We start from the raw sequence: 20,712 nt of genomic DNA, 5'->3' as shown, positions 1-20,712 counted from the left end.
CCATTACAGATAATGCTTGCTGATGGTTTTAGATAAATGCTTATCTAAGAAAAGCTCCATTTATCCCTATGCTTTTTTAACTAGGAATGAGTGTTGTATTTTGTCAATAGCTTTTTCTGCATCTATTGATATTATCATGATTTCTATTGTTTTTGTCATTGATAAGGTTAATCATACTGATAGTTTTCTTAATATTGAATCATCGCTGCATTCCTGGTATAAATCCCACCTGGTTATAATATGTGATCTTTGTGATATATTGTATAATATCTGCCCCTATATTGCTATTTTATTTAAAATTTTTCATCAATATTCATGAGGGAATTAGTCTGTAGATTTCTTTCTCTGTTCTTACTCTTCCTGGTTTAAGTATCAGCACCATATTTTGTCATAAAAGGTTTTTGGAAAGACTCCTTCTTTGCATATTTTCACAAATAGTTTATGTAGTGTTGGAATTAATTATTGTTTATATGTTTAATTCCCTTGTGACTCCATTTGGCCCTGGGGATATTTTCTTAGTTCATTGATGGCTTGTTAATTTATTTTTCTAAGATAGGGTTGTTTAAATATTCTATTTCCTCTTCTGTTAATCTGTGCAATTTCTATTTTTGTTAACATTTGTCAATTTCACTTAGATTGTTAGAATTATTGTTGTATAATTCAGCAAAACAGCTCCTAATAATTGCTTTAATTTTATCTTCGTTGGTGGTGAATTCACCCTTTTTATTTTTGATAATGATAATTTGGTTTTCTTCTTTCTTTTTTAAATCAAATTAAATGATGGTTTATATATTTTTTCATAAAACCAGCTTCTGGTTTTGTTTACTAATTCAATGGTTTTCTTTTGATTTGATTAACCTCTACATTGATTTTCAGGGTTTACAATTTGACATTTAACTGGAGATTTTTAATTTGTTCTTTTTCTAGGTTTTTTCCCATTGCATTCAAAGTTATAAAATTTCACCCAAATATTGTTTTGGCTGTATCCCATAAGTTTGGATATGTTGTCTCATTGTTGTCATTTTAAAATTATCAGTTGTTTCCATGATCTGTCCTTTGATCCACTCATTCTTTAGGATTAGATTATTTACTTTCCAATTAATTTCAAATCTCTTCCTGGAGTCCTCTACTGAATATAATTTTATTGCATTATGATCTGAAAAGGATGTCTTTAATATTTCTGCTTTTCTGCGTTTGGTTATTTGGTTTTTATGCCATTTTATGATCATTTTTTGTGTAGGTGCCATGTGCTGAGAAAAAGGTATCTTCCTTTCTATTCTTATTCAATTTTCTCCAGAGATCTATCATATCTAACTTTTCTAAAATTCTACTTATTTCCTTAACTCATTTTTTTGTGTTAGATTTGTCCAGTTCTGAGAGGCAAGTTGAGGTCCTCCACTAGTATGGTTTTACTGCCTATTTCCTCCTATAACTCATTTAATGTTTCCTTTAAGAAACTATACCATTTGGTGCATACATGTTTAGTACTGATAGAACTTCATTGTCTATGGTACCTTTTAGCAAAATGTAGTTTCCCTGCTTATATCTTTTCATTAGATCTACTTTTGCTTTTGCTTTTTGCATGATCTGAGATCGTGATTGCTACACCTATCTTTTTTTACTTCAACTAAAGCATAATCCAGCCCTTTACCTTTACTCTGTGTGTGTCTCTCTGCTTCATATGTGTTTCTTGTAAAAAACATATTGTAGAATTTTTATTTTTAATCCACTCTGCTATCTGCTTCCATTTTATAAGTTTATCCCGTTCATATTCACAGTTATGATTACTGTTTATTTCCCTCCATTCTGCTTTTCTTCATTTATCCTCCCCACTCTCTCCTTTAACCCTGCCCCTCCTTAAAACTGTTTTGTTTGTGATCATCACCTCCCTCAGTCCACCCTCCCTTCTATCAGCCCCCTCCTTCCCCTCCACTTTCCTGTAGGGTAAGATAGATTTCCATGTTCCACTGAGTGTGTATGTCATTGCCTCTTTGAGCCAATTCTGATTAAAGCAAGGTTCAAACATTGCCCGCCATCCCACTGTGTTCACTTCTACTGTAAAAGCTCTTTTGTACTCTTTTATGTGAGATAATTTACCCCATTCTACCACTCCCTTTCCCCTTTTCCCAGTGCATTCCTCTTTGTAACCCTTTAATTTTATATTTTTAGGTAAAAATCCTACCATATTCAACTCACACCTGTACACACCTTCTATTTATGTATACTCCTTCTAACTACTCTAATAATGAGAAAGTTATTAGGAGTCACAAGTATCAATCAGTTTTCCATGTAGGGATATAAGCAGTTTAACCTTATTGAATTCCTTATGATTTCTCTTTCCTGCTTATCTTTTAGGTGTTTCTGTTGAGCCTTGTATTTGAAAGTCAGATTTTCTATTCAGCTCTGAATCTTTTGAACAGGAATGTTTGAAAGTCCTCATTATAATTAAATAAACCTCTGAAGGATTATACTCAGTTTTGCTGGGTAGGTAACTCTTGGTTGTAATCCTAGTTCCATTGCCCTCTAGAATATCATATTCCAAACCCTCCAATATTTTAACGTAGAAGCTGCTAAATCTTGCATTATCCTGACTATGGCTCCATGATATTTGAATTGTTTCTTTCTGGCTGCTTGCAATATTTTCTCCTTGACCTGGGAGTTCTCAAACTTGGCTATAATGTTCTACGGGTTTTCGTTTTGCGATCTCTTTCAGGAGGTGATCAGTGAATTCTTTTAATTTTTATTTTATCCTCTGGTACTAGGATATCAGGACAATTTTCCTTACTAATTTCTTGAAATACTGTGTCTAGGCTTTTTTTAAAGAAATCATAGCTTTCAAGTAGTCCAATAATTTTAAAATTATCTCATTAGCTTCCACTTCCCCAATTCTAATTTTTAAGGAATTGTTTTCTCAGCTTTTGTGCCCCCTTTTACATTTGGCCAAATCTGCTTTTTAAAGAGCTCTTTTCCTCAGTGAATTTTTGTACCTCTTTTTCCATTTTGTGAATTTGGCTTTCTAAGGAACTATTTTCTTCTGTGGATTTTTGTACCCCTTTTTACATCTGGCTTGGCCTATTATGTTTTTTAAGGTGGTCTTTTCTTCAGTATTTTTATGCCTCTTTTACCAAGATGTTGACTTTCTCTTGCATCATTTCCATTTCTTTCCCCCATTTTTCCTCGCCTTCTCTTATTTGATTTAAAAAATCCTTTTGGCATTCTTCCAGGAGTTTCTTTTTTTTTTAAGTCTGAGACCAATTCACATTTTTCTTTGAGACTTTGCATGTGGTTGCCTTGATCTCCTTGTCTTCATCTGAGTTTGTGTTTTGATCTTCCCCATCACCATAGTAACTTTCTATAGTCAAATTCTTTGTTGTTGTTTGCTCATTTTTTCAACTTTATGTTAAAGTTGGTCTGTGCTCCCCAGGTGCAAAGGGCATTGTCCCAAGCTTCAGGTTTTTCATGCTGCTTTGTTCCGAGCTAATTCTGGGGAGTCTTTAAGTTTTCAGTACTTCCAAGGTGATGTGATCTGGGGAGAGGTGTGGTCACTGTTCGCCTGGCCTGTGCTTTGCCCTGTGAGTGACCACAGGTACTTTTTTTCACCCTGAAGCTGTGATCAGGGTCTCTAGTTTTGCCAGTGCTCCTCATTGCCCTGGGAATTTGACCCAGAACCATGGATAGGCAATGCAACAGAGTCCTGCAGCCAGTTCCAGTAAAGGTTGTCCTGTAATCTCTTCTGACTCGCTTATATTCTTTCGACTGAGAGCTCTAGAAGTCACCCAGTAGTCACTGATTCAGTTGTTGCCAGGGACTGCTGCTGATTTGCTGGGATGTGGCCTGTGCTGGCACAGCCTCTGTTGGACTGCTCTTCACTCTCACCCCAACGATACAGACCTTTCTTGCCAACCTTCTAAGTTGTCTTGGGCTGGGAAATTGTTTCACCTCATCCTCTTGTTGATCCTGCCACTCCAGAATTAGTTTTGAAGCATTATTTTAACATTGTTTGGAGGGGAATTTGGGAAAGCTCAGGTGAGTGTCTGCCTTTGCCTTTACTTCACCAGCTTTGGAACTCAAAATTGTAAAAAGGAATGTTAAAAATTTTTGTTTACATGTAATTGAGGAAAAATTAATTATTTTTTAAAAAATATGCCGGCACCTTAATCTGTCTACGATACAAGTTATTTATGTATAATATGGTACAAAGTTTGTTGATTCAGAGACAGCATGGTGTGGATGAAATCCTGTGATAGGAGTTAGATGTATTTGAGTCCAGTTGCTAGCAATGTGACCTTAGCTTAGTCAAAGTAATCAAACTCTCTGAGCTTCACTTACTTCATCTGTAAAAGGAAAGTTCTGGATATGATGAGAAGTCATAAAAATCACAGGACTTAGAGCTAGGAGGGACCTCATAGATCTTCTAATTTATCTCACTCACTGATTTTATAGATCAGGATGATTTCTTCTGTCCTTTTAACTTTCCTTTGGCTGTTCTATATTCATTTTGCTCACATACACAATACTTGTAAACAATTTGTCCTAGAAATGGATTTCCACAAGGCAATTTCCTCTACTGCAGCACTGTTCAAAAATTATCTGAGTTGGGGTTTTTTTTTTTTGGCTTCAGTTCAAGGGAGTTCTCTGCTTATAAATCCCCCTCATCTCCCATGCTGTAGTTTATACAGAGCTTTGGAACAGTTTCAGAGCATTTGTCTTGTACCATGGGAAAAAAATCTGTTCACCATAGACACTGACTTTTTGAATTGTACATGGTCCTCAAACAGTGGGAAATCCTATTTGCTATTCAGAAGAGCATTCCTACTAAGGGTTCAATGTGTGAAAGTTCTTCTCTACCTATAAATCTGGACTTTTAAAATGGCTTCTTAATTGGTTTCCCTGACTCCAGAGTCACCTCAAACTTTTTCAACTTATTCTTCACATAGCTATCAAGTTGAGGTTCCTACACCATAAATCTGACCCTAAAACTGCCACTCCCCCACTCAAAAAGCATAAAACTTTCGGCCTGGTATTTAAAACCCTCCATGATATGCCTCTTCACTTCCTGCCCAAACTTATTTTGTATTGCTTTCTTTCTTATGTCATTCCAATCTAACTTGCTCACTCTTCCTATGCATGACTCTCAGTTCCTACCTCCTGTAACTTCACAGGAGTAATCTTCAAGTCATAAAGATGCTCTTTTCTCCCCATGACCTCACAGACTCCCTGGCTTCCTCCCAGACCCAATTCAGGTCACACCTCCAAAAGAGGCTCTTCTTGATTCCTGCATTTATTAACACTATCTCACTTTGTGTCACTTTGAATATATTTGTATATACTCAATTGAGTAAGGGTGAACTCAAAATCCCTTCAAGCTTTGGCTGTCTATATCTACCATTGAAAGACCAGGAATATGGCTAACTAAGTAGGATAAATGATGCCCTTGCCCCGTGGGCTTATCTTTGTCTCTGGGACTTTACCCTGTCCACTCATCTACGTGGGAGAGTAGAAGGGCTTAGGAGCTGAAAACTTGGAAATTCTGAACTCCAGAGCTGTTTGGCATATACTAGGAAAATAGCCTCAATGGAAGTGTAGTTATAGTTTTCAGAGATAGTTCCAAGTGTAGTCTGGCTTTCAGAGATTAAAATCAAAAGGGTTTTTTGAAGTGCTCATCTTAAATAAGAATGAAGTCACCCACGGAGACCCCAAGCACCGTAGACAAAAAAAAAATGTACTCCAAAGAAAAGATTAAGTTTGAGGCCATTAGCTAGCTGAGGAGACCTTGCCCTGTATCCCGGAGAGCTTAGAACTTGAAGAAAAGAATTTCCCCAAGACACTAGGAGGGAACACATACTGTATAAAGGAAAAAAATCAACTCAGGAGAATTTCTCCCTGGGGAGGGCTGTTGCTGGTCATATGGCTGAATCAGGGACAGGAGCTTTTGTAAAAAGCCTCTGTCTTTGGTCCAGTCTCCCACTGAGGAAGAGAGAACTCCTTAGACAAAGACTTCAACTGAATTCAGGAGCTGGAAGCAGGGAGAAGCTCCATAAGCAGGTACCTAGTGGCCCTTGCCTAGCAATGCCCAGCAGAGCAGTGCCAATCTGTGCAGCATCTGGCAAAGCAGTTTCTGGTGAAGACTATGTCCAACATGGCAGTCCCAGCTGAGTAGCCCATGGAAGAAACTACACACGGAGCTAAACCCCATGGGGAACAGGCCCTGTAGGAGCAATCTAATCAATCAGTTAATCAATAAGCATTTGTTAAGGATGCTTATGCCAGAAACACGGGTGCTTGTGATATTAAGCATCTTCTATGTGCCACATAACCTGGTGCTGGAGATGGGAAGACAAAAGTGAAAGTCTCTGTTCTTGAGGAGTTACATTCTAGTGAGGAGAGGATATATACAGCTCTGACGTGTACGTGAAAAGCAGAATGGCGTAACAGACCCACCTCTCACACACACTGGCTGTGTGACCTTAGGCAAGTTGCCCAACTTCTCAGTGCTCTAGACCAGTGATATCAAATCCAAATGGAAAAGGATCTATGTGGGCCACATACTGACTTAGAAAACAAAAAATTGACATTATGTTCCATTACATTTTTATTTATTTTGTTAGACATTTCCCAATTACATTTTAATCTGGTTCAGGAGTGTTGCTGGCCCCTTTTGAATATAACCTAAGTCCAAAAGTCCATTTGTATGGGGCTGACTCTCTTCTCATTGGTGGAGATCAATGCCCTGAGCCTGTATAAGGGACCTACCAGAGTTGGTGAAAGCAAGAGAGAGATCTCCAATCTCTTCCAGTCTCTGGACATGTTGAGTCTTTATAGGCATCTTTAGTCTGTTCAGGCTTTGGATACTTCTGGCTTCTGCTTAGGCAGAGTGTTGGGGTATACCCATAATTAGGGGGCTAGATATGGATGGTGAACCAACAAGGGAGATCAAGAAGCAGTGGTTGATCACAGGTAGGAAGAGAACTGAGAAAGTTCAGTGTCATGAAAACCAAGAAGGAAATATCTAGGAGGATTTAGGGCTAAGGCTAAGGTTAAAACCTTAAACCCTAAATTCATGTTGAATCCTATAGAGAGGACAAGAAAGATGACAACTGAGGAAAGGTCATCAGATTTGCCCATTAAGAGATCAGCAACTTTGGAAAGAACAGTTTCTGAGGTCAGAAGCCAAATTAAAGCGGTTAATAAGTGAACAAGAGGACAAGTGCATATAGTTTTATGGGTTTCTTTTAGGAGTTTGATTGCAATAGCGAGGTGAAATATTAAATGAAAGCTTCAGGGAATTGTAGGTTTTGGTGATGGTTCTTTTAAAGCATTGTGTACATTGGGTGCCTATTCAGGCACTGGGGAAGGAACAAGTAAGTAGGGAGGGATTAAAGATAAGAAAGGGAATGATCATGGACACATTTTGCTAAAGAAAAGGAGAAGGGCTGGGATCAGAGGTACATGTAGAGGTGTTGGCCTTGGCAAGGAAAAAAAAAACCTACCTCTTCATCAGAGATTGGAATAAAAGAAAAGGGAATGGGGGAATGATCTCATGGGGTTGTAATACATAGATAAATGGAGAAGAGGTTGCTCAGTGCAAACGTTTTGGATTTTCACAGCCAAATAGAAGTCAAGATCTTCTATAAGGGTACAGTTTAGAATACAAGAGAAGAAACCTTGGAAGAGATGGCTTAGAACAGTTTCTGTGGGGAATTTTATAGAGAATCAATTAGGAAGGAATAAAGGGACTGCCTTGCTGCAGTGAGAGCCTATTTGAGATGAGAGAACACACATAATGGACTTAAGGGACTATTTTGATTGACCATGTGAAAACACCCGGGCCTGTTTCTAACCAAATGTGACTGTTTGCTAACAGGCTTGCACTTGGGGATCATAAGGAATTCTACTCTTGGCTGCAGAACCAGAAGGACTGATGACTTAGTGGAGATATGAAGGAGCAAGAACATCCATGTAGATATTCTCTTCCATTCTGGATATGAATGGGGACTTTTTAGAACTTTTTCTTGAGAAGTGGGTGGGGGTAGGTGGGGAAGGATAAATTGCTGTAACTGCTGCCCTCCCCCAGGCTTGCATGTGGCCATGAGCACAAGGCATCTAAAACACATGCCCCTTCCCATTAGAAAGTCAGCCTTTGTAGTTCTGCAGCAGCTGCTCAAGGTTAAACATGAATTTGTAGTGAACTCTGTAGGCACAATTGAGCAACTTTCTCCAGCTCTGTTCACCAATGTGTAATAGTGGAGGAGCCAAATGGAAGGAGTAATGTAGGGTTGGGGTTTGGAAAGACATTAGTCATCATAAGACAGGAGACGACAGGATTCAAGAGTAGAAGAAAGTGTAGCAATGTCATCACTAGCAGATGTCAGCAGTCCTACAGCATCAAGAGGATGTTACCTTTCCTTGTGTGCTCCATGACCATACATGTTCCCTACAAGTGTGTCCCTTAACATATTTTCCCCATTTTTTGCCTCTTCAGTTCTATACCCTGGTCACATGTGTTCCCTGTCCCTGTGCTTCTCCATGCATGTACCACGGACAAAAATGTTTCCATACACGTACCCTTCTACAAGTATTCTCTATGCATGCACATCCATTCTATATAAGGCACCACAGTAGGTAGGTGCTGAGGTAGACAGAAGTGAGACCTTGCCTTTAAGGAACTTGCAAACTAGTAGGAGCTATGAGATATAGACAAATCGTACAATGCAAATTAGAATATAAACACGTGGTCTTAGTACAAGTAGAACTAAGAGACTTCGACCAGAGGGTATGTTCTTATCCAATTCATCCATCCGTCTACCATATGACTTTTGTCCTCACTTCCTGCTTCTGCAGAAATGGGGATATTCAACTTTTGTGAACAGAAAAAATACAGCCATATCCCACTTAAATCCCACCTTACAGAAACTCATAATTGCAACTTAAAAGCAACTGAATTCTTTTAATAATATGTAGTACGTCACTGCATGAAAGTTTGACTCCGGACACTATTTCCACTGCTGAAAACCCCTTTAAATGCCATCTGTGACTCATAGAAGGCAGGTCAGATTACCCCCTGTAGCAGTTTCTCTTTCTGATGTTGTCAGAGAACTCCTTTATACGTGATATCTCCTAGGAAATCTACTACTTCCTAGAATCATTTCTGCTTTTGTGTCAAAATGTCAAAATAAAGCAGCGGCTCAGCCTTTGTGCCAGGAAGAAACCCACAAATGCAGGTGCTGGTAGTGACACCAAAGAGCAGCGCAGCTCAGAGCTCTCCCAGTCAGGAACAGTGTAGGAATTCATTCTTACACTGCTGGAAGTGGCTTCACCAGCTGATCAGTATGCCTAATTGACATCAGGCAGTATGGGATGGATGGCTTAGCCTATCAGCAGATACTATTACTTATTCAAGGTCCCAGTTTTGCTTGCCACATGAACTAGACTGTAATCCTAACCCTGATCTTGAATGTCATCTTGTCCAACTCCTTCATTTTACAGATGAGGAAAGGGGAGTCTTAGACAGGAAGTGGCAGAGCAGGGATCTAAACCCAAATTCTCTGACTCCAAATCCATTGCTTTTTCTGCTATTGACTACAGGGGATCTGGGGCAAAAAGAGCATGTTTGGATCTGTGCCAACTCATCATCCCTAATAACAAAGCAGCTCAAAGGTCATGCCCACCTCCTCCCAGTGGTAGGTCATCAGTGTTATCTGTGTCCGTATAAGTAAGGACCCTATGTGTGTCAAACATGGGCCCCACATCTAGAGAAGGCTGTGGAAAGAACTGTCATATGGCTCAAAGGGAGGCAGAATAGAAATCTCCAGCCCTTTTTTCCCCACTGTTCTCCAACAGAGACTTTTGTTCCTGCCAGGAGGGGAAGCAGGAGTTTGGGACTGGAGCCCACCACTCTGATCTCCCCAGAGAAAGGGGACACTGGGCTAAAATTTACATCTATCCACTCCCTTAAATATTATTTACCTGGGGATAAGGTCACATTCACTCTGATTTCTGATCACGTTGTCTTATTATTATTGGGAAGAAAGGGGGACCACAGCTCTATATCCAAGGCTCGACCCTTCTCCCACAATGCCAATACCACCATGAATACACATAGTGAATAGTGAAGAAAACTCATTTATCAAATCAATAACAAAACAAATCAGAGAAGATACATATAGGAAGATATCAGGCAACACAAAGTGAAGGAATTCTCTCAATGGGAAGAAAGCAATTCAGCTTACCAAGAGAATCCTTGATCTCACCCAATGGGAAGTCACCAAAGTCTCTAGAGTAGCAAGCTGGATATAGCAACATGATGGAGACTGCCAACTCCTCTCATCTTCCCAGAGTCTTTTCCTTCGGCACCCTGAAGTGGGGTTGGCTTCTTCCATCTTCCCTCTCAAAGCTGAAAGTGAGAAGTACCCAAAGTGACTCAAAGCTTGAAGAGTTCCAAAGTGGACTACCCCTACAGGAGTCTCAAATGGGACTGGTAAAGCCTGGAGCTCTCTCACCCCTCACTGCTCTACCCTGCCCCTTGCAGGGCAGGGCATTCATCTCTACCCATAAGGAAAGAGTCCCATACGAATGCACTTTGGGACAAGGGTTACATATTGCAAGAGAGAATATCCGATTATTGTGGAAGAGAATTTCCTCCATGTCAGAGCCAGGTTACCCACAAGATGTAGAAGCCCTTACATAGATCTAACTCATGGGAAGAATATCTTGATTTATACCACATATAGTATTTATATTCTGTGACTTATTTTAAGCAGTCTTTTATCAGAAAGAAAATTTATTATTATTTAAATATGTGATTTAAAAATTAAAGGAATACTTTGAAGTTCTAAGGCAAGGCACAAAGCAGCATGTATTTATTAAGTGCTTACTATGTTCCAGGCACTGTGCCAAACAGCAATAATACAAATAAAAACAAAAAAAACCTCTTTTCAAGGAGCTTGCATCCTAATGGAGGGAAACAATACACAAAAGGGAATTGAAAAGGCAGGAGAGGGAAGGCACCTGCACTGGAGCATTGAAATCTGAAGTCAGAAACACAGTCAGGAGGGGAATGAAGACTGGCCAGCTGGAGTCTCCCCTAGGAGACTCACCAATGGGAGCAGACGGCTGGCATGGTGGATGAATATTCTAGGGTGAGGAGGCCGCAATCACGGAGGTCATTTCTAGAATGAGATTGCAACAGACGCATGGTGTTAAAATCCAGAAAGTCCAAAACACATCTAGTAGGGCAATATTCATGAACCAGTGAAAATTCATTACCATTTGTAATTGGATAAATTTGGATTCATGTATATAGTATTATACACACACACACACACACACACACATACACCCATGCACAGGCACACATACATATACCTACACGTGCACACTCACACATACACATAAAGTACATTCAAATTCCCCTAAGTATTAAGGTATTCCTATAATATAATCTCATTCTATCTCCTTCAAAAAAAATCCATTATTTCACTGATGTGGTTTCTCTTTCCAGTGACACAGATCACAGCCCTCCCATGCTTTAAGAGACGTTCTTTATGGATCACTGCTGCCAAGAAAGTTCATCACCTGGCATCCAAACTTCTGGTGATGAGTCTTTGCTAACCGAGCCAAGCTGGTCCACAGACAACTGGAGCCCACTTCTGGGCCCATACCAGCAGCCTTTCCAGCTTGGTAGATAGAACCAGCTCTCCACTGGCAGGACATTCCAAAATCTGGGTCACCTCCTAGCCACAAAGAGGATCATACTAGGCCAGGGTGGGGAACTTGCAGCCTCAAGGCCACTTATGGCCCCTAGGTCCTCAAGTGTGTCCCTGAATCCAAACTTCACAGAACAATTTGGATTCAGTCAAAGGATCACACTTGAGGACCTAGAGGGCCACATGAGGCTTGGAGGCAGGAGGTTCCCCCACCCCTGTAACAGTGGTTAAGGGTCTCCCTAGTGGCATGAGGGAAGAAGCATCTCTCTAATAGTAATAGCTACCAAGATAAGTTGATTTTTATTGGTTTTGAACTCATTTTAGTGCTATAGGGAACTCAGTGAGAAAAATTTCCTTTGATAGTGGAGACAAGTAACTGCTTGAAAACTTGGAAACTTCGTCTTAGAGAGTTGCTTAGGGTACTCATAAATTACGTTTCTGGTTTGCCCAGAATCACATAAGCTAGTTTGTGTTAGAGGCAGGATGTGAACTTTCTACTCAGAGGCTGGCTATCCATTTATTCTGCCATGCTACCTGTCAAGATAATAAGTAGTAGGTAGTAAATTAACCCGTAAGACCAGAGTCCTGCCTCCACCACATACAGGCTGGGTGCCCCTGAGCAAATTGTTCAACCCATCAGCAACCAAGGCAATTCCTTAAAGCTAAGATGCAAAACAGATGCCTGTCTTACTGGGTAGGAGGCGTTTTCTTACCAGGACTTCCTCATACCAATGAAATCACAGGTCCAATTGAAAAAAAAAGAGTACAATTTTAAAAACACAAAAATTCTAATTTGTGCCCTTATAATATTATTGATTTCATAGCAAGCATATTTTGTAAATTATTAAGGCATAAATGGATATTGATAAATAAAATTAGGCAAATCAGTGAAAGATTACTATTTATAATAGCCTTACATTTCATAATGATTTAAAATAAGCATATACGTTCCTTTTTAAACAAGAATGAATTGCTTGGCTACAGAGTTGAAGGCACCTATTTAATTCCCTGAGTCCTTGCAATGAATAAACTACTGATTCTGAATGTGATTTCTATTACTAATAATGTTATAAAATTCACAGAGGAATGAACTGCGCTGAATGTTTTACGCAAACTGAAAAAGATCCACATATTTACTCAATTATCAACAATTATGGATTTGGTAGAGTTGAATTAATGAAGGACTTATGATAATTAATTATTTCTTGACACATATAAAAATCTGGGATAATTGTCCCATTTATACAAATGAGGAAACAAACTCCCAGTGCAGTTAGATGACTTTCCCAAGGACACAGAAGCTGGACTAGGAATAACCGTGGCCCCTAAATCTCAGACCCATGTCAAGATTATAAATGGTACTGCCTTTCTAAATTCATAAATACTGACTTCTACCATGAGTGCTCTTTGATTGACAAAGCAAATGCAACAAAGAGTATTGCATTGGCTTTTCTAGTTACTAATTTCCATTAAAAAAACTTCCACTGTACACAGATATCAGTCTTACTGGTCCACTGGAAACAAAATCATACTTGCAAAATCGATTCCCCTTTTCCTGAACATTCATGTTTCATGTAGACATATAAATAAACAGAAGATAAGTCATTATTTGGAGCCTTGTCAAAACTGGGTCTACGGTCTTTATCACTCTTCTGTATATTCTATAGTCACTCTCTCCCTCCCCATCCCCACCTTTGACATGGAAGTGTCCTTTTTGTTTTAGTAACGTAGCAGATAAAAATTTGCTTCCACATCCATTCCACTTATTAAGTTCTAAGTAAGCGATTTGTCTTCATTTCTGTCACCACATGATTAGGTGGTCTTCTTTGCATAGGAGAGAGCCAAAGCCAGCTGGAGATTTGGATGATTAATCTATCCTTTTTCACTCAACTTTTGACATTCCTACTAAATGAAAATGACTCACATCTTCTAAGGCTTTGGGGGAGGGGGAAGCACTATAACAAATCAAAGTCATGACACCAGTCAGGTTCAAGAATAATGGGAAATTATTCTAAGCTTCATATAACTAATTTTAGCCCTTCTAAATTGATTGAAAGTTAACCCAATATAGATTCAATATCCAATTCATGAGAATTTCATTAGTGAACAGTATTCTTTCCATGATGAAAGGTACTTTTCTCTAATTCTATGCAATTTTCATTCTTTTGGGGATGTTTGAGATCTCAGTTTTCTGGAAGAGGGTAATAGTTATTTTAGGAAACTAGAGGAAGTACAGTAGATGCAGGAAGACCCCCTTTTCTCATACTTTCAGTACTGAAATTTAATCCTTTTCCCCCTACTACATGTTCCAATTCATGTTAGTTGTCTATTATATGCCAGGCACTGTGCTGTGGGGTAAGCTTACAAAGACAAAAAAAAAAAACCAGTTGCTCTTCCTGGCCTCAAGGAGGTTGTATGTTAGTGGGGGAAAACATACATAGATGAGCAAATATCAGACATACATGTAGAAGAGACAGGGAGGTTTTGTGCTGACTAAAACACAGCTCCAGAGTGACTACTGGGCATTGATGTAGACAGATGTTCACAGTAATGACAGAAATGCCAGAGAGGTAGTTTGACAACAGTTATTTTGGCCCCTTCCTTAACTTTTATTCCTGGCTCAAATTTATTTGCATGCTAAAACCCTAGAGAACCCTAATAATTTCTAACCCTGTTGAATAGTCATCTGAAGAGGACAATACTCTCTGCTTCAGACACACAAGCCAAGAAGAACAGACTTAATCTTATCTTGGGGATACTTTGCCTGAGTCCTGTGAGCTGGATGTCATCCAGCCATGATTAAGTGCTGTCAGTCTGTCCTTGTCAGGGAGAGGCTTCAAGGTACCACACCCAGGTAAGTGAGCTGAAATGGCTGGCAGGTGACCCTAAAGAGATGAGGCCCAGAAGATGGTTCCAGAGATCATATCCTAGAAGGGATCATGACACTACTTGGAGTAACAGGCACAGAAAAGAGCAGAGGATTCCAGGAAATAGTGAGAGGCAAAGAGTAACAAAAGTACAGCAGCTAGTGAAGGAGCATCAGAAAAGTAAAACACTGGTTCAGTCCCAGAGAGAGCAGCAAGAGGATATAACTATAAGATATCATCGCTCTCCAGATCAGAGTTGTCCGTCCACTTATTTGTCATGCCCATATATGTTCCCTACATTTGTGACCTTCCTTGTCTGTTTCTGGCACATATGTTTCTGTATGTTCTTTCTGATCCCTGTGTGGGCTTACAGTTCCCAGTGATAGTGTGCATATTTGTGGGTTAATGTTCCACAAATGTATTGGAGGTAATGCTCTATTGCTATTTTTCTTACAATACTGTTTCATTATATGCCTTTTCCTTGAATCACACTCTCTAACTAAATAATAATAATAATAATAATAATAATAATAATAATAATAATAATAAAACACCTTAATGGAGACTCATGGGCTATGGTATTGAGTATATGAACCCACCAAGTATATTGAACATTGGGTAACTATTCTGAGGGACCCATTGAGGGGCAGATGTCCCAAGTGCTACGTATGCAAAATAAACACAAAGTGTTAATTTATGGAGGTGAGAGGTGAAGAAAGGCCTCTCATAGGTGGCAGCACTTTAGTTGAACTTTGAAGGTCCCTAGGCATCCCAAGAGGTAAAGGTGAGGAGGGAGGACAATTTAGGAACCAGAGAAAACTTGTGTAAAGGAGGGAGACTACATGTTGGATAAAAGCAACCTGTTTGACTACAAATAGAATGCATTAGGGGAATAATGTGAAATCAGCTTGGAAAGATAGCTTACAGTCAAGTTGTGAAAGGTTTCAAAAGCCAAACAGAATTTGTATTTTAGTCTAGAAACAATTGCAAGCCATAGTAACATCTTGAGCACAGGAGTAAGGAGGTCGTATCTCTTCTTAAGTACACAATTTTGGCAGCTTCATGTAGAATAGATTGTAGATTGTAGAGGGAAGAGATAGTTGATAAGTAGACAAATTAAGAGGCTATTGAAATAGTCTAGGTGTGGATAGTGGGTGTGTGATAATGGTCTTAGTAGCTCTTGATCTTACACCAAGCTGATACTTCATATCATATCATAGGAAATTATCAGTGATCATAGGAATCATCAGAAATGCACATTAGAGTATTAATAAAAAATATTGGTAAAATCCTTGGCATTGTTATGCAAGACAATAACAATGATGATAACAGCTAGCATTTATAAAGAACTTTAGCATTTACAAAATATTTTATGTATGTTGTCTTATTTAGTCCTCACCACAACCTCATGAAGTAGGTGCTATTATGATTCCCAATTTACAGATAAGGAATCCAAGACTGAGAGAGGTAAAGTGACTTGCCTGGAGTCACCCAGCTAACCAGTGTCTGAAACTAGATTTGAACTCAGATCTTCTTGACTCCAAGTCCAGCAATCTTATCCAGTGTGCCACATATTAAGAAAACAACTCTTTCACTTTTGTTACCACATCCACTTTCATGACTATGAAAGGTTCAATAATTTTCACAGATGACATTGTTAAAAATTAGGTTTCTAGTGGAGGTGGTAAACAGAATTTATACCCCCAAACCAAGTAATTTGCCTCCACTAAAGTCCTTCCTTGATGCCTTTTTGTGGTATGGCAATAGTTCTAAATTTTTAAAGGTTGTTCTAGCCAAGTACAAATTCAGATGGGTCATATTACATTGGAAAATGTGTTTATTGATTGATTGATCAAAAACACTTTGAATATGACCTGGGTTTGATTTTAATTCTGTTTTCTGAAAACCAGCCTAAATAATTTTGGATAATTCACTGTACTCATAAGTAAAGGTAAAAAGTAATATTCTAAAGAATGACTGTTTTCTCATGAATCATAAGATCCTAGAAAATGCCTGAAATTTCATAGAGGAAAAATATGAGTACTTTCCATATAAAATAATTCTAAAAAGATATTGTTATATAGACTAGACCTGGACTCATTTTGAAAAGGTTGTAGTTTTCCCCTGAAAGAAATCCCCAAAGGAAAACTCCTAGGAATATTACAGCCAAATTCCAGAGTTCCCAGGTGAAGGAGAAAATATTGCAAGCAGCCAGAAAGAAATAATTCAAGTAGTGTGGAAACACAATCAGGGCAACACAAGATTTAGCAGCTTCTACATTAAGGGACCAGAGGGTTTGGAATATGATATTCCAGAGGTCAAAGGAGATAGGATTACAACCAAGAATCACCTACCCAGCACAACTGATTTGTCTGCGATGTTCCAACATAGTTAATTTATTAAGTTTCAATGATATTTGGGGGAGGGGGTTATTTGTAGTATGGAGATGCTATGTTATTTTATGAAGGATATCAAACATCTGTTATATAATTCTGTTGATTGAGTCTAAGTGCAGGGAAGGTGCCAAATTTTTGAAACCCACACAGTTTTTGCCACTGTGTTGCAAAATCTCCATTAATCAATAGGTCTGTGCTTCTTATGGGTTATCTTCCTTAAATTTCTTTAGCAATGGTCTGGTCTTCTGCTGCTATTGTAAATCCTTCCATGTCTATAAATAAGTCAATCTGCATGACTCATTCATATGTTTGCTATTTCTTTGTTGGTTGAGTTCATGTGGCTATGGAGGACTGGCCTTTTGGTGAGAAATCTTATATATTTCATTGCCTCCATCCAGCAGCAAACCAATATTGATTACATTTGTTATATACAGTGGCATCATGAACATACTGTCAGCCTTTAGTATTTCCCTGTAAAGATGGTCTCCATTTGCTACAGAAGTATTTCTGGACATTTTTGACCTGTTTATCTTATGATTTGAGAACATCTACCAATCCTCTTCTTTCTTTTTTCAAGATAGCATTAATTTTTCTATAGCTGCCTTGCAGTGATGGGCTCCATGATTCATTATTTGAATATTTTTAAATTTGTCGTCATCCATTTATTGTTCCAAAAGTGTGTGTTAAGGACTGGTAGGGTAAAGGAGTCCATTATTCTAAATGTTTTCTTCCCATTTAATTTTGACTTGAGAATCCTAGGATGTCTCTAAGCATCTACAAGTATATGTCTTTCCATGATCAATTTTTAATTATTTTGTCTTGCCTAGAAGAAACAAGATTATTTGTAAGTACCAACATCATCCGTTATTTACATTTTACCTTTTTATAATGTCATCATCATCATCATCATCATCATATCTATGCATATTTTAAATAATTTTTTACTGAAACAACTCTGGTTCATTTAAAAAACTAAATAAAATATAATCAAATCAATACAGTTATGAACATCCTGATTAATTTAATTCTTAATGCAATTGAACAAATCTACCATCAACTTTCATTCCTCATCCTCTCTTTATGTAAGCATATGTTTGCTCACTACTCATTATATCTTTATCAAACGATGATAGAGAGGAAAATGAAAATTCAAATCAGTCTATTTGACTACTGTACTTAGTTTAGCTCTTATTTATAGAATCCTTATTGAATAGGAAAGGAATTGAAATGGATATTATGTCTATTTACTTTTTTTTTTAAAATTCCTTCTACCACTTTTTCATCAAAGAAAATATAGTAAAATACTGGCTATACCATGCATATTTAACTTTATAACAATTTTCTTGATATTTCCTCTGTCTTTAGTTTTATTTTATAGTTCTTGTTTTCTCAAGGGATCAGACTATGCAAAGCTCATTTCTTGCCTTCTTCCCCTCTTTCTGGACAGACTTCGGTTTTGGTACTCATTGAACATGCTTTGAAAGGAGAGAATGGACGTGTGCGTGCGCGGCAGTATGGAGCTAGTCTGCGGCTGCTATGAGCAGGTTCTTTTCAGGTTCATGGTGCACAGGGAGCCTGGCCGGAGTGGCCAGAGCGAGAAATGGACTCCCATGGCTGACTTTACCCACCATGGCCATGCTGCCTCCTTGTCAGCAGTGGCTGTAAATAACTGTTTCGTGGTTACTGGAAGCAAAGATGAAACAATTCACATCTATGATATGAAAAAAAAAGGTAGCACATGGAGCATTGATGCATCATAATGGCACAATAAATTGCCTGAAATTTTTTGGTAATGGGCACTTAATTAGTGGAGGAGAAGATGGACTAATTTGTGTTTGGGATGGAAAGAGATGGGACTGCTTGAAGTCTATTAAAGCACACAAGGGACATGTGACTTCCCTTTCTGCTCATCCATCTGGCAAATTAGCACTGTCAGTGGGAACAGACAAGACATTACAAACATGGAATCTTATTGAAGGAAGATCGGCATTCATAAAAAATATAAAACAAAATGCTTACATAGTTGAATGGTCCCCTAGTGGAGAGAAGTATATAGTTGTCACAATAAACAAGATAGACATCTACCAACTTGAAACTGCATCCATTATTGGTACCATCACTACTGCAAAGAGAATTTCTTCTGTTCCATTTATTTCAGATTCCATACTTGCTGTGGCTGGAGATGAAGAAATTGTAAGGTTGTTTGACTATGATTCACTAAAATGTCTCTGTGAATTTAAGGCTCATGAAAACAGAGTAAAAGACGTGTGCAGCTTTGAAGTCCCAGAGCATCATGTTATTGTTATAGCATCGACTGATGGCTTCATCAAAATGTGGAGGCATAATCCAACTAAGAAGGCTCCCCCATCTTTACTATGTGAAGTAAACACTAAAGCCAGACTCACCTGCCTTGGAGTATGGCTAGACAGCGTTACAGACACCAAAGACCAGCTTCCTACAGCTGCAGCCCCTTCTCCTGTAAACAAAGAAGAATGAGAGTTCAAAACTAGCCCCCCAAAATCTGATGATTCAGCAGGAAAACAGCAACAGTCCAAGAAATTTGGTTGGACTAAGGATAATAAAAAACCAACAAAAGCAGAAAATGTAGTGTCTGTCAAGAAAAGAAAATTGGAAGGTGTACTAGAAAAGAAGAAAAAAAAAGAAAGTACAAATCACTGAATAAATCTTTGAAAATTCAAAAAAAAAAGGAGAGAATGGGAGGAGGCAATGAAGTAATTTCCCACCACAGCTTTCATCTCAGATAAACAGCTAGAAGAACTTTTTCTGCCTTTGATCAAGAAAACTTTGCATTGTTTCTCCTGTCATGGGAAGCTTTTCCACTTTAGTACCAAAGAGTGATGAACATGAAGAGGAGAGAGATGAGTGAGGTGCCTGTATGGAGACTGTCTGTCCATGATCCACATGGAGAAAGGAGGCTTGCAGGCCTTAGAACATGGAAATCAGCTGAGGAGACAGACAACCCTAGACACAGAGCTAGCACTTCATCCCCAGAACCATCCAGAAGTATAGTCCAGCTACAGAGGGAGACTGGACTTTCACTTCCAGAGTCACAACTTTTGAAGAGTTTGATCCTCAAACTATTCCTTCTCTTTTGCTTACCCTTTGTTAAACTCCTAGCTGTCCCTGTCTTTATTCTCCCCTTCTCCTACCGTCTATCATTTCTCTCTTCTGTAGCTTTTTATTTCTTTTCTTATATGTCTGTCCTGATCTTCTATCATAAATGGATCATTTTGTATTTAGCATCCTTACAATACATTTTAAAGGTCTTCCTTGAAATGATGATAATTATAACTATTGAAACAATACTACACTTAGTTCTTCCTGTTAATGTTAATATTAGCTGTAATCATTTCATTATTAAGTTAATATCACATACACAGAAAGAACAATGTTGCAATGGGGAACCCTGCTAAACAGGGTGATAAGAATTTCCACAAATGGTGGAATAGAGTTTACTGGTAGAAGTTATGGAAAGGACCCTCTTTCTCAAACCTCTGGGCAGACTATCTTCCCAATACCTATTGGTTAGGAAAAGTTAGCATATTTCTCAAACCTAGGCAGACTTTTTTTAGACACATGCAATTTTAGTGCTATTTGTGAGCAAATTATTGTCTTCCCGAATATCATGAAATTTATATGTAGGGGAGTAATTAGGTGACCTCTTATTGATGGATGGATGCTTTTTGTTTCTGGATTGACACAGCAGTTCCTGTGTGTTTTTTC

At 38.5% G+C, this 20,712-nt stretch overlaps 1 protein-coding gene and 1 pseudogene across 6 annotated transcripts in view; one reads left to right on the top strand and one right to left on the bottom strand.

The window, feature by feature from the left end:
* Window positions 1–19,444, bottom strand: part of ARMC3 (armadillo repeat containing 3) — a 159,335-nt gene extending 139,891 nt beyond the window's left edge. For 3 of the 6 annotated variants that reach the window (XR_013485710.1, XM_020978261.2, XM_020978264.2), the window contains exons 1-3: window positions 19,374–19,444; window positions 11,008–11,168; window positions 10,230–10,393 (exon numbers count right to left, since the gene is read on the bottom strand). Coding sequence is in view for 4 of the 6 variants with exons in the window: in XM_020978261.2 (XP_020833920.2) it covers window positions 10,230–10,379 (150 nt within the window). In the remaining 2 variants the exon portion in view is untranslated. Of the gene's footprint in view, window positions 1–10,229; window positions 10,394–11,007; window positions 11,169–18,987; window positions 19,077–19,373 lie in introns of those variants that run through there. The other 3 variants (XM_078151945.1, XM_078151946.1, XM_020978262.2) reach the window with 3 other exon arrangements.
* Window positions 18,482–19,678, top strand: LOC110202255 (p21-activated protein kinase-interacting protein 1 pseudogene; annotated as a pseudogene).
* The last annotated feature ends 1,034 nt before the right edge of the window (window positions 19,679–20,712 follow it).

Source organism: Phascolarctos cinereus, unplaced genomic scaffold (genome assembly GCF_003287225.1).
Source record: "Phascolarctos cinereus isolate Bilbo 61053 unplaced genomic scaffold, phaCin_HiC Scaffold_1;HRSCAF=81, whole genome shotgun sequence".
NCBI lineage: Eukaryota > Metazoa > Chordata > Mammalia > Diprotodontia > Phascolarctidae > Phascolarctos > Phascolarctos cinereus.
This window is presented reverse-complemented; position numbering and strand designations above follow the sequence as displayed.